The 14,556-nt window shown below is 38.0% G+C and overlaps 1 protein-coding gene and 2 long non-coding RNA genes across 7 annotated transcripts; 1 reads left to right on the plus strand and 2 right to left on the minus strand.

The window, feature by feature from the left end:
- The first annotated feature begins 1,027 nt into the window (after positions 1-1,027).
- On the plus strand, positions 1,028-2,441 carry LOC112196260. Its single transcript, XR_002935080.2, has 2 exons — positions 1,028-1,332; positions 2,066-2,441. It is a non-coding gene; the product is annotated as an uncharacterized LOC112196260 (long non-coding RNA).
- Positions 2,442-2,597: 156 nt separating this feature from the next.
- On the minus strand, positions 2,598-5,395 carry LOC112196259. Of its 4 annotated transcripts, none has more exons than XR_002935079.2 (4): positions 5,319-5,395; positions 5,165-5,235; positions 4,868-5,044; positions 2,598-2,916 (listed from the first exon to the last, which is right to left on the minus strand). It is a non-coding gene; the product is annotated as an uncharacterized LOC112196259 (long non-coding RNA). The 4 variants fall into 4 exon arrangements; XR_005809294.1 differs by lacking the exon at positions 2,598-2,916 and adding an exon at positions 3,646-4,730; XR_002935078.2 differs by lacking the exon at positions 2,598-2,916 and adding an exon at positions 3,646-4,733.
- A 5,121-nt stretch (positions 5,396-10,516) lies between these two features.
- On the minus strand, positions 10,517-13,400 carry LOC112195815 (GDSL esterase/lipase CPRD49). Of its 2 annotated transcripts, XM_024336023.2 has the most exons (6): positions 13,161-13,394; positions 12,894-12,971; positions 12,165-12,305; positions 11,793-11,869; positions 11,563-11,700; positions 10,517-10,990 (listed from the first exon to the last, which is right to left on the minus strand). In XM_024336023.2, exons 1-6 carry the CDS (start codon positions 13,269-13,271, stop codon positions 10,780-10,782), a joined length of 756 nt encoding a protein of 251 aa, XP_024191791.1. In that variant the 5' UTR covers positions 13,272-13,394; the 3' UTR covers positions 10,517-10,779. The 2 variants fall into 2 exon arrangements, with proteins under 2 accessions (XP_024191791.1, XP_024191792.1); XM_024336024.2 differs by lacking the exon at positions 11,563-11,700 and having other exon boundaries at positions 13,161-13,400.
- Positions 13,401-14,556: the final 1,156 nt, after the last annotated feature.

The following is a 14,556-nucleotide window of genomic DNA, read 5'->3' on the forward strand; positions in this document are numbered from 1 at the left end:
ATTGTATTGTTTATGGATTTCAGTGGTATAATGAAGTGATACCGTTGTTGCTTTATTCCATTGTTTTGGTAACGGGTATGTGATTTTTCAGACTTTCTGTTTCTGTTCCTTCTTACTCAGTCAGTTCAAATTTTGCTAATCCAACTCAACACATACTTAGTTCGTCTCATCTTGAATCTCTAATTGCCAGCCGGATTCAAATCTTCTTCATTTTCTTCTGAGATCAACATCGGAGCAAACCCAGACTTGATTACATATTTTAGTTGAGGTAAATCCACATTTCCTTCTTTCCAATTCTTTCTATCCTTGATCATATTTTCATTTCGTGCTCCATCATGATTATATATTGTTGGTTTCTTTAATCCACAAGATCAATCCTTTTTTCTCTTTTCATTTTCTTTTGTGTTCATTTTTTTTATTCATACATATTATAGAGTGGTATATATATGAGGGCCCTTATGCTAAGGGATCCCTTTTTTGGTCTTTTCTAGGGATAGGGCATTAGACCAACTTTTCAATTATATTTCGCAATCTTAATATTTCACTTTTTAGGTCCTAATGTGTAGATCACCTTTGCAAATTTTCAGTCAAATCGGTGATCGTTAATGTATCGAACTAGATTAAATCAATGGACGAACCGAATCTGTCCAACTTGAGCTGTTCATACATATAATTGTAAATCGCAGTTTTGAATACCTTAACGATAATCAATTTAGTTGAAAATTTGCAAAGGTGATCTACACATTAGAACCTAAAAACTAAATGGTTGAGATGCTAAAATATTATCTACAAGTTGGTCTAATGCCCTATCCCTAAAAAAAGACCAACAAAAAGTATCCCTCACTAGAAGGGCCCTATATATATGTGTGTATGTTTTACTCAATCAGTATAAATTTTGCTAATCCAACTCAACACAGACTCAGTCCGTCTCATACTTCATTTGCAATAAATATATATATATATATATATATATATATATATATATATATATATATATATAGCCCCCTTCCAATGAGGGATACCTATTTTTTGCCCACTTGAGGGATAGGCTCGCAGCCCTTGGATCTGTTCTAATGAGGTTCGACGGCTGAGATTAAATCAAGATTCTGATCCCGTTCTGACCCCAATTCGCGAGCTCCCCAATTCTTTCTGCCTCTCTGGCGAGCATGGAACGCTCAGAGACCTCAAATCAGGTATGGCTCTTCTTCTCTTATGGTATTTCTTTCCAATTCGCGATCTCAATTCTCAAACCCTTTCTAACCCCAATTCGCAAGCTCCCCAATTGTTTCTGCCTCACTGGTGAGTATGGAACGCTCAGAGACCTCAAATCAGGTAGGTCTCTTCTTCTCTTATGGTATGTCCTTTCAATTTTGTGTACAAGAGACCTCTATTCTGAAACTTGTTTGACGCCCAATTCTATGGGTTTATCCTTAGTTGTTATTACTTTATGTCATCTATTTCTTTGGGTTGTTCACTCTTTATGTTTGTTTGTCTTTTTGGAAAGAATTATACTTTTGGAGTTTATATGGGAATTTGATTTGATTAATATGGAGGACCTGAAGTTGTAAATTCTTTCAACTCTTAGGCTCCTGTCTTGGGTCAAATTCTTTGCTATTAGCGTAATGTGGGGAAAAAGCCTTCTAAAGTTTTGATTACTTGCACTCGGAATCTTTGCATAAATTTTTTATATAAGCAAGGAATAAAAAGGAGATGAGCTAACTAAGCCTAGATCTGATCATCATATAAAGTGATTGCTTTTCAGTTTTGCTGTATGTGTTTAGTTTTATGGCTTTGCATTCATTCATTTAAAAAAAGTGAGAACTAATGGTCATTGCTCTCACGGCACTATTGTCAGCCTTGTTATTTTAAGGATGAGATTTGTGGGATTTTGTTATTGATATTATCAACATCTATTACAGATTACATAGTTCTTAGAGGAGTTGAAGCTATGGTAGCTAATGGGATGTTAGTAGTCCCCATGGAAAATGAAACTAATGTGTGTCACTACATATATGTTATTTTGCCCTTTTAGATCTGCTGATGTTGTTGCAAATGAAAATTTTAGTGGAGATGGCATAGTATGAAGGCTTGAAATTTATCAATGTGGATCATCCTTTTGCTGAGACGTGCTATTGAAAACTTGTCTGCAAAGCACCTTTTCAATGGATTGGTTGTCGGCAAAGCACTATCGAAATTTGGCTGCCTCTAGATGCTGCCAACGATACTTTGTTTTCTAATCTGCTTTGGTTAACTTTGTTAGTTTTGAATCCAAGTCTGGTGTTGCCTAGTATGGTTCAGACATATAGCTTGTTCTAGTGCTTCTGGTAAAGTGTACTATCTACCAATTTAAATGCAGTTTGATATAAAGTTTGATCAAGTATGAATTATGCGTTGTTAATTTGATACAACATGGCATGAGAATTGATTGTTATTATTCTGGAGTTGTGTCTGATTGACAGAGTAATTTGCTTCTGTCTATGTTTGTGCCTCTTTTTAATTGGAGCTCCTGTCTATGTTTGAGCCTCTTTTTAATTGGAGCTCTTTCTTTCAGACTTGTTCTATAGAATACATACAGAACATTACTTTACAATCTCAAATAGACAGTAACATTTGATAATAAGCATCAATGGTCATTCTGAGGCCAACAAAAGACTATCATTGCACAATAAAGAAACATGACTTGTATTTATACAACAAATAGGAAAAATGATCACATCAATGGTAAGGGCTGTCACAGCTTGATCACCGAGCTAGGGTCATGTTCCTTCGGCCTGGCTTCGCCATCCTCTTGAGCAGGCATCCAGCATATCTCTCATTGCTCAACATAACATAAATTGTATTTATTATCAAGGTTGGTCATCTTATCATGAGCTGGTGTCTCAAAAGTGGTCATCTTTGAAAAAGCCTGCCCCATAACTTGAATATATAAAAATTGAAAAAGCAAAATCAGTGGTAGTGCATCAACAATGAATTCCCATGCAATTAATGGTGTATAATCAGAATTTTAATTTACACTATACAAGACTATATTGATTATATACCACAAGGTAACCTCAAAAAAGAAAATTGAAACAAACTACAGCAATATGATGAAACAAATACCTTCAAGTTCTTATATACATTCCCTTCAACTTGATGTAAATCTCCAATTGCAACAACAGATTTTCTTTCTTTCTAACTTTGATTAGAAATAAAGCATTTTTTTTCCCATACACATTTTAACTTTCTGCAAACACATAGATCATTCTTTCCAAAAGTTGCATTAAAGTGAGAAGTTAACTTTCTTATCGCAGAGATATCAGAAGGAACATTATTCACAAAACCCATTTCCAAGACAGGTACCACGATCATGTAGTCTTCGACGTTAAACGAACCAAAGCCATAGTTTCATATAATTAAATACCAGGAGCAGTTATCAAAAATATGGTATTAGAAATTCCCCATCATTAGCTCAGGTAAGAACCAAAGGAGGATTACTTTTACCAGGGTTTAATGCAATAGGACAAAATAGGACTGAATGTAAACGATGTTGGAACACGAGAAAACAAAAGTGACATCAGTGGAAATGGCAGCTTAGGGGGAAAAGAAAATGCTTTGCAATAGAAAGAAATAAGCAAAGTCAAAAAACACTTGCATGCGAAAGAATAAACAACCAGAAAAAGTAATTACATTTTTTTTTTTGAATAGAAGGTTCATATCATAGATGACCAGCTGAAAAGCCATAGTCTACATACCCTTACCAGACAGAAAAATGGCGGGGTAACAACCAAACTCCTATCTAAGTACTGCAAACTCATTACAAGTCAAATGGAGCCCACTTTTAAAGCGGACTCATAAACAAAGCACAACTCCGTGTCTTCTGAGGCAAAATCATCTTCTAGCCAACCATCCGCCAATCACGCAATTGTGGTACGAAATAGAACACTACTTCCCAGCAAAGAAATAGGAGTCAATTCCTCATCCATAAGCCGCTTTCTCTAGTCCAACTCGAGATAATTACCAATTCCGTAGAACCATGATCCAAATTGCGACTGACACTTTAGAGACCATAAAGGCCCAACATCACCCAAGGAGGTCAAAACTCTCTGGCCAGGCCAGCCCAAAGCACTAAGTAATGAATGAGGGTGTCAAGGCACCCTCCAACGCAGTCCAATTCTGAAAAGAATTAGACCTACTCAAATAGACCCAGAGATTAAGGCCATACAGTCCAGGTCCAGGCCCAGAGGCCTAAGCCCAGACAAAATGCTGGCCAGAGCACCACCCCGCTGCCAGCCGACCGCCGCCGCAGTCGCCTCCGCCCAGTCCGGGGGACGTCCGACCCAGGCAACCATCCTTGCATCCATTCTTTCGATCAGCCAACAAACACCACAGATCTGGAGATCAACGTCGACCTCAAAAACGAAGGCCGACCTTGACCAGATTTCAATTCCGATGAGATGCAGCCTGAGACGGCGACACCACTTTGATGGGGAGCAATCCAAGGTCGATCCTTGAACCTATAACCCGGGTCGACCAATCCGAACACCGATCAACCGTTACCGATTCAAAGATCAACCTTCGCCGATTCAAAAACACAAACCTTTTCTCACCGATCTCCACGCCTAGGAAGAAACTGAGGAGAGAAAAACCACTCAGACAACGCCAGAAAACAGGTCTTCGCCGCCGTCTGCTTGAACACGGTCGGACACTGCCGCCTTCTACTCGAACCCTAGGGCTCGCTCCTTAATGTCCTGCTGTCTTCCAATTTTGCCTTTTGACGGTTAATATTTTTTTTATAGAAAAAGTAATTACATAAATTGAAGCTACACAAAATAATCCTAGTGAAAGATTTCTAACAGGGTTTCACTTTTTCTTATATAATGAATACCTTTGTCTTTGCTGCAAGACAGTATATATCAGGAACATCAGACTGCTTGTGGTGTTTGGGGTATGCAACTTGCCCGTACAAATCATGTTCGTCAATAAGCTTGAGAACTGAAAGAAGAACAGAAGCACTTGTGCTGGAGAAGTCATCAATTCCATCTCGATTACCCATAATTAATGTCTGCACGGTGGAGAGAAAAAGGAAGAGGTCAAGTAATGGAATCAGCAAAAAGCCAATTAAACAAGTCAGATAAATTATACATAAAGAAGATACCACAAGAATTGTAACATACAAGATTACCTGCATTGGGCAAGAATCATAGGCTTTCGGGGATTGGTAAAGAAGCGCAGAGAGGACTATTTCTGCAATTGCTGCAATTGAATTGAAATCTGAGGCAAGAGTGGATTATTTCCCTAAAAAAAAATCATATACTCACTACAAAGAGAAAACCCACCTAATTTCTAGAGAATTTGAAGAAATAGACGTGTATTAGATGCGAATTGAGTGAATTCTCTGAGCGTTCCATGCTCGACAGAGAGGCAAAATATATATATATATATATATATATATATATTTGGGTCACTTTTCGGTCGCATATCCACATCTTGACCGTTTAGTTTTTAGGTACTAGTGTATAGATCATCTCTGCAAATTTTCAGCCAAAATGATGATCGTTAAGGCATTGATAACTGCCTTAAAGCCAGTACGGTTCAGGTTGACAGATTCAGTCCGTCCATTGGTTTAAGCGAGTTAGATACCTTAGCGAGTATCAATTTGGCTGAAAATTTGCAGAGATGATCTATACAGTAGTACCTAAAAACTGAACAGTCGAGATATGGATATGCGACTAAAAAGTGACTGAAAACTCGAACTTCACCCGTTAATTTCAAAGCGGAGCTCCGCTTTGGATAAGATTTGTGTGTGTGTGTGTATATATATATATATATATATATATATATGTTTTTTATAGATCGATCGACTTTGGTTCAATCTTGAATTTGTAATTGTCAGCTGAGTTCAAATCTTCTTCATTTAATTCTGAGATCAACATCGGAGAAAACCCAGAACTTGATCGCAGAATTCATCAGTTGAGGTAAATACCCATCTCCTTCTTTCCATTTCTTTTTATCCTCTAGAACTCCATTATTCTTAGTGAGTTGGTTTACCAGCTGACTACAGATTATGTTGTTTGGCTTTGAGTCAAATGTATCTACAAATTTAGTTCTTCCTGTACATTGTACAATACATATTTAATATGTGTAAGGAAAATACAGGTACTTTCAAGCCTTTATTGTGTTTTAAATAGAGTATCGACTATGTCTATAGTTGTGCCATGGTTCAGTTAGTTACTAATGTATAGATCATCTCTGCAAATTTTCAGCCAAAATGATGATCGTTAAGGCATTGATAACTGCTTTAAAGCCAGTACGGTTCAGGTTCACAGATTCAATCCGCCCATTGGTTTAAGCGAGTTAGATACCTTAGCAATCATCAATTTGGTTGAAAATTTGCAGAGATGATCTATACAGTAGTACCTAAAAACTGAACAGTCGAGATATGGATATGCGACTAAAAAGTGACTGAAAACTCGAACTTCACAAATTAATTTCAAAGCGGAGCTCCGCTCTGCATAGGATTTGTATATATATATATATATATATATATATATATATATATATATATGTTTTTTACAGATCGATCGACTTTGGTTCAATCTTGAATCTGTAATTGTCAGCCAGGTTCAAATCTTCTTCATTTAATTCTGAGATCAACATCGGAGCAAACCAAGAACTTGATCACATAATTCATCAGTTGAGGTAAATCCCCATCTCCTTCTTTCCATTTCTTTTTATCCTCTAGAACTCCATTATTCTCAGTACAATACATATTTAATATGTGTAAGGAAAATACAGGTACTTTCAAGTCTTTACTGTGTTTTAAATAGAGTATCGACTATGTCTATAGTTTTGCCATGGTTCAGTTAGTTGTTTCATAGAAGAAGATGAGGCCATAATCAATACGATTCCCATAAGAACTCTAGATTCATTTGCTTAGGCTCATATACTAGAATATTAATTCAAAGTCAAAATCAGGCATACAACTTTACTTATCCAAAGAAGTATGCTTAGATTCTAGAGTTTCTGCAAAATGCAAACCCCTCATTTTGTGCTTTTTAATTTGAACATAACTCATGTGTATGGCATGATTATCTTTTGGCACATGTCTATTGCTTTGAGTTGCAGTGGTGTGGCTTATGCTCAAGCGAACTTAGACTCCGACCTAATCAGTAGTGCACCTGATGTGGAAAGAAATGTGGGCTGAAACAACTTTCTCAAGGAATCTGAAAATTTTCTCATATGATGTTCATGTCGTATCTCCTGGGAATATTTTGTATTCGCCCCTTTACTATCAAGTGTTACCTGTGGAACTGTGGAGCCTTGGAGCATTGTTGAACCAATTCATAACATAGTCAGAAAGGTAATTCACAGTAAGATAATATAAGCTGTTGTATATGTAGCTCTGTTTTCTGGTAAACATTATTTTGGTTGGTGTTTATTAAATTGTTATCAATCTCTGGTTGATTACATGCCAGCAATCTTTGAAGTTATGTTAATCTGGAAATTAGGTTCATATCCCTGTAGATAAATTTCCTATTAATTTTTATGATTGCAATGCCATTTTAAAAAAAGAACAGCTTTATCCCATGTATCTACAAAATCTATTATGTTCTTATCTATTTTTAATCAATATGAAATGCAATCTCTTTGCAAATAATATCCCTATTAATTTTTATGATTGCAATGTCATTTAAAAAAAAAAAAACTTTATCCCATGTATCTACAAATGTTTTTACCTATCATTAATCAATATGAAATGTAAAATCTTTGCAGTATTGGTTCCTTGCTTAGTTTCTGTGCACAGTTTGTTTTCCCAAAGAAAATACAATCACCTGATTGACAAATAAGAGAAATGAATAGAAGATCATTATGTTGGGTACCGATTATTACTATGTTGTTGATCTCTGTATACTTCTGAAACCATCCCGACTACATTAGATTACCATCCATTTTCAATGACGTGTAAAAATGGAAGTTTTTGCTGCTTCTGTTAGCCAAGTTGCATAAGACCTTGGATTCCTTTATTAAGTATTTGTGACCTTTTGCCTTTTGCAAAACTCTCAAGTCAACCAAGTACTAAGCTAAAATTTTCAGGTAGTGACGGTTGGAAAAGTTCAAGGAGGTGAATGATACTTTCAATCATACAAGCATGTTTGGAGTGGACAGTCTCGATGCCATTCTTCTCATCAAAATTGGATTGATACAAGATGATGCTGGATATACAGATAGTCAGCTAAAGTTTAAAACCACCGAAGGAAATTCAGTATATACTGTTATTATGTCCCTGAAGTTTATTAAACTTTTCAAACAGTCATTTAAGTGGATTTTATTTATTTTTTTATGGAAATAGGTCAGCCATTTCATTAATATTCAGCAAGCAGTACAAAAATGAAACACTCCTATGGGGTCGACAGAAAGAATCGTTCCTTAGAATCTCATGAAGCCCTATTCTAGAAGAATAAAAGCCCAAAACATCCCGAGTACACCCACCTTTTAGGGAATCCACGCACCTTTATTCTAACAAAAACCAAGAAACCTCGGACCAGACATAAAATGATTCAACTAAGGCACTGGTTTTTGCGACCCAAAACATAAACTAAATTAAACTAGTTGTAGAAGGTGACACATCACCTTCCAACTCCCCCTCTACAACAGGCGGCTCTTGATTAGCCTCGTCCTCCCCCAGCTGCATCATGCCATGCTCCCCAACAGCCACAATATCCGATGACTCAAGCATTGAATCAAAACTCAAAGCTTTTCCCCTACGCTTGTACTTGCGGATCTTCTTCACTTCCTGTTCATCTGTAGTCTTAACCTTATTTTTGCTACCCTTGAGACGCCCATGCCGCCTTTCTTCTTCTTTGGGGAAACCAGTAGCTTACCATTCTTGTGTTGTAGAACCGAAGAGACACTCTCTCCAACTTCCAACGTCGAATCGGGAAAAGCTAAGTACTTCTTCCCAAAACGATCCAAATTGGTCACAACCCTTGTTTTTCTCCTAACCGGCACCATTTGCAAGGATGAAAACTCTACCCTAGCAGTCTCTTTTCCTATCTCAGCTAGCATAGGGATCAAAGCCAACGACTCCGAGCTTGCTTCCTTCCGAGTAGCTAGAACCAAAGAGCTCGTTTTCAAACTCCCCACAGGGTGAATATCATTCAAGACCGGATCCAAGAAGCTAGGGATTCCCAACAACTTGGAGTTCATGAAGCCAATAATTGTCATTGTTACATGGCCTCCCTTCCCAACAGACAAAACCCCGGCTCCATTCCCTGAAGAACCCGATCCAATCTCCCTAGAAATCGGTGCCGCCCATCCCCAATGCCTTATCAGTCAATGAGGGACCAGCCTCTGTCCCTGAGCTCAAAGACAAACCTGCCATAGCCAACGCCGGTGGCTTAGTCTGAATCTCCTCTATCTCTTTGACCAGTAACTTGTCACACCCGGTGCATGAGAGAATAACCCACAGTCACGACAAAATCCCTTAACTTTCTCATAAATGAAAGATAATTCCGGTCTCACAACTGGAGAAAACTCAAAAACCTTCCAGACACGAATCCGGCGACGAACATCAAACACGATCTTGATTCTCTGTTCTTCTTCTTTCCTTTTCATAGCATTCTGATCCACTCGAATCACCCTCCCTAGCGAAGCACCCACCATAGCTAGAGTCGTCTTATTTCTCAGGGCAAAAGGAAGACCCTTCACGGCCACCCAAGTCTCTAGCATATTCAACGACACTTCCTCCACCAGACTGAGTCCGTCATATTCTCCCACTACCAGCATAGTGTTGCAATAGAACCAAGGGCCTCCATGCAAGATTCGATTGCACACGGCTTCATCCTCAAATTGAAAAACATAACGATCCCCTGCATCCTGAATAGTAAGACCCGGTCTGAGATGCCAAATAATGGGGATGGTACCTTTGAAACTCGGCATCTTCGCTTTCGGCACCAACAATCGGCCAACCATTTACCAATAATCATCCTGAAACGCATCAGCCCCTACAGTCCCCAACGCCACCAAAGACGAATCTGCATGGAGCAGGGCCTCCTCAGTACCACTCATGATGTCTGCCATCGAATGAAGGCTGAGATCAGCTGGAGAAAAATGAGGTTTTGGAAATTTTATCGATGTAGAAAATACACCAAGAAAGCCTAGCAGAGACGGCTAGGTCACACGGAGAGACATGATTTTTAACATTTAAGTGGATTTAGATATGCGAGAAGAAATCAGAGCATCAAGTAATTCACTCTTCTAAACTTCCAACTTGATACTGTTGGTATTAAGGTGTGAAAAAGTGAAGAATACTTTACCTGTATTCCTTTTTGATTATGGTTTCGTTTCTTTTCAATTTTGTTTTGAATTGGTTTGGCTATTTGGATTCTTACTGTTTTGAAACTGAACTTCAATATTTTCGTTGTTAGTTCAATTAGAAATAAAGCAATTGATAGTTGTTAAATGACTAAAATGTAGTTATACTAACCGCAACAAAGCGCGGGATCTGTAACTAGTAAGAACAAAGAATTCACCAAAAACGAGATAGAACCAACCAAGTCCACAGTAGAATGATAGTTATCGCTGTCAATAAGGTAGGTAAAGGAGAAGGCACAAGAATTATTACAACTCAAGTCTTTTACCAACAACTACTAGAACCAATTGCAGAAAGAAAAAAAAAAATAATTATACGATTAATGTTGAAGTATATTAAGTAGCATTGCAGTTGAACTTGAGTCCCATGGAGTACTGGATACTTCAGTCTTCAATATGCAATTGTGCAAGCCTCTAGAAGGGAAACTATATGTGAAACTCTCTATAAAACGTCCATTCAGAGGGATTTATCGGCGTCTTTCCATCAGCTGCAACAGGATAATATGGTGAATCCTCTGCAAATTCTGTTGGCATGGATTTCCAGTGCAAACTTGGCTTCCAGTCAGCTTCTCTCAGTACTTTCACTATCTCCTCCGCCACTATTTTGCTCCCTTCAGCTGATAAATGAATCCCATCTCTGAAAAACAAAATGAAGAGACTGAAGTTCTATGTACTGGGATAAACTAATTTTAACTACATGAAAACAAGTAATTGAGATCCATTTCACTGCCAAATTATACTATCCGTATAAAGGCTCATGAGAAGAACGCAAGTCAAAGAGTGAAGAGACCATTAGACTCCCCCCCTACTTTTATTCAAGCATTGTGGAATAGGGAACTAAACCTTCTATTTGGAGGAAGCAGACATTTAGTTCATGTTTCCACTAGACATGTATTATAGTGTATGAGCTATAAACTGAAAACTACTCTTCACAGAGAGATAAAAAGTCTAGTTAAATTATTTACATAGGTTCCTAGATACGAGTACATGTAGCCAGACGTCTTAAGGTGTAATAGCAAATCAACTGTAAAAATGTTGCTGAGTACTACATTAGTAATCAACCTAATAGCGCATAAAGTGGATGTAGAGAGTATGAGGAAACAAAGACATTAAGTCGGACAATGGATGATTTAAGAATATACAAGCAAGATAACAAATGTCAACAGTTGAATGAAAAAGTGAGAGAGCAACATGGTCAGTCTAGCTTACGTAAAACAGTTATCTCCTTTCTGTATTGCCGTAAAAAGATCAACCACCTTGATATCCATTTCCTGGCATAGCTTTATACAAGCTTCTGAATATTGTTGGCATAGCTCATTCGTTCTTACTAACTCACTGAGATAGGGACTGTTTTTATTTTGTCAAAGGCAAACACATGCTTTAGGATATCAGACATACAGAGAAGGTAAAATACCAGTACAAGAGTTGCATTTGAGCACCTTTTATTTGCACGAATTGCGGCCTCATTCACAGGAGGACAACTAAGAAAAATGATGCGCGTTGAATCTGAAAGGCTCTGGTTTTCAAATACATTGTGTTAGAATGTTAAACCAAGCTGAACCATTGTCAGTTATATATCTGAGCAGGATATTATTTCACTAAAGGACCCTAATAGAAACACATTGTAGACATATGAACCCAAATTACATACACAATAGAGCCTATAAAAACAGCTGATGAAGAAGTCAAATAGATAGTCCAATAATCCAACATGAATGTTCAGATAAGGGCGTAAGGCCTCTCTCACTCCACTAGTCTATAAAACTAAATAACAGAAAAGCTGAAATGATTTGGGTGAATAAAATAAGTACCTGGAGATGACTCGCAATCTTCCTCATGTTCTCAACATACTCAGGAAGTGGTACATGAGATCCTAGCCCAGATGGATGAGGCCCCATGGAATCATTACCGCCAAAATAGACTATCAACAAAGAAGGTTGCACAGCTGCATCCTATATATGCATCACTGAAATCAGACTATATCCAAGTTTTTTATTTATTTATGTTGACAAAGATATCTAAGTAGTTTGATGTGTGATGCCAATTATTGAACCAATAGAGCGCAAAAACAAACCAGTTCTAATTGAGTGTGTTCAGCTTTATGTAATTCCTAAATTCCATACGCAAAAGCAACTTCAACAAATACCGGACATGCATAAACTCTGTCATTGGTGCATTAACTTTTCAATCCATATCTCCAAAATCCATATAATATTTCTCTCTCTGACAGATTTTGTTGGCCTACTATTATTCTCATAAGTTGATTATTGGTCAAGATGTTAAATTGACCAATAGTTGTTTAATATTCTAAAACTTCCTCCTGTGTGAAAACGTGTTCCCCTCACAAGTTGCCTACAATCATTTTTATATTACAAAACAACCTGGGTTACACTAATCCATGGATTAACAAAGCTCTGAAACATGGTGGTCGCTTTGGCGAAAGAAACAAGAACAAAAAATAATAATAATAAATAAATAAAATAGTTGTCTGAATTTACCAAAAAGAAGCATAATTTGCAGATAAAAAGTTAGATATTTACCTTGGGAAAAACTTGATCAAGCACCTCTAGAGCACGCCGTGAATTCCATCCAAAGTAACCACGCAGCAATATGTCTGCCTACAACAACATCACAAACCCAACAAGATGGGCTTCAAAGATCAGAGCTTTCAGCACACAATGTTTCCCAGCAAAACCCAAAATGGGAGGGCGAATTCCAGCACTATAATGGTTCCAATTTAAAAAAAAAAAAAAAAAAAAGGTTAAACAGATCACTGTAAAGTAACAATTGGGCGTCAAGATTGTTACTTTGCGAGCGTAGACGTCGGAGAGAATGGAGCCCCAGCCGCGGTGGCTGAAGCTGAGCTGGACTATGGAGGATCCGAATAGAACAAACTGAGGCCTCGCGGGTCCCACCATCTTACACAGCTCTCTCTGAGCGGATAAGAAAGTGAAATGGGTGAAGAAGAAGAAGAAGAAGAATTAGTAGAGTCCCATCTGAGTGGTACTCTGTCCGAGTCGCTCGCTGTCTCACATTTCGATTTTTGTATTTATAGGAGGAGTGACTCATGAGTGAAACAAACGTGATGTGGGGATTGACAGAGTAGTCATCAAAATCAGTTTACAAATACACCATTACCCATACCAGCTCGGTTTGGCTCTTGGCACGTCGCCTCAATTCTAAAGACAGATACAAAGATAACATTTGATATCGACATGATAGAAGTTGTTATACTTGTTACGGGGCCTTTCTAGTGAGGGATCCATTTTTTTGGTCTTTTATAGGAATAGACATTATACAAACTTTTCGATCATATTTTCACATCTTAACCGTTCAGTTTTTAGGTCTTAATGTATAGATCACTTATGCAAATTTTCAGCCAATTTGATGATCGTTAAGGCATCTAAAACTGCAATTTACCATTATAAACACGAACGGTTCCGGTTCGACAGATTCAGTCCGTTCGTGTAAATTGCAGTTTTGGATGCCTTAACGATCACCAATTTGGCTGAAAATTTGCAGAAGTGATCTATACATTAGGACCTAAAAACTGAACGGTTAAGATGTGAAAATATGATCTAAAAGTTGGTCTAATGCCTATCCCTATAAAAAACCAAAAAAAGGGATCCCTTAGTGGAAGCCCTCTAATACTTGTTAAAGACAATATTACACTACATATAATAATGATTGTATTCCATATAAACTTCATTTCTCTTAGGACCGACCAAAAAAGAAAAAAAAAAAACTTTCTTTTCCTTAAACATGTTATCAGCACGAGCCTTAACCACAAAAATCAAAATCCAAAAACCGAAATCTTCTTCACCGTTAGCTTCACCACTGTTGGACCTAGCCCACGCTAGCCCTACCACCTGCTGCCCTTGTAGCTCTGCCGCACGCCTGCTGCCCCCGCAGCCTTCCCTGCGGGCCCGTGCGCCTGCTGCCCTTGCAGCGCCTCTGCAAGGCAGCTAGCCCCCTCTGCTCCACCTAGAGCTGCTCTCGGCCCCCATCTTTGGCAGCAACTGCTAGTTGCAGCCCGCACACCTACCGCACACCACCTAACTATCCAAGGCCTACCCACCGAAACTACATCAACTCCAAAATCCAAGAAACAAGATTTCAAGCTCCGATTTTAAACAAGTTTTTAAGATTAAGTTCCCGCTTTCTGTATTTACTTTTTTTTTTTTTCTTCTTGGGGACTTGCAA

The sequence above is a fragment of the Rosa chinensis genome, chromosome 4 (genome assembly GCF_002994745.2).
Source record: "Rosa chinensis cultivar Old Blush chromosome 4, RchiOBHm-V2, whole genome shotgun sequence".
Classification (NCBI taxonomy): domain Eukaryota; kingdom Viridiplantae; phylum Streptophyta; class Magnoliopsida; order Rosales; family Rosaceae; genus Rosa; species Rosa chinensis.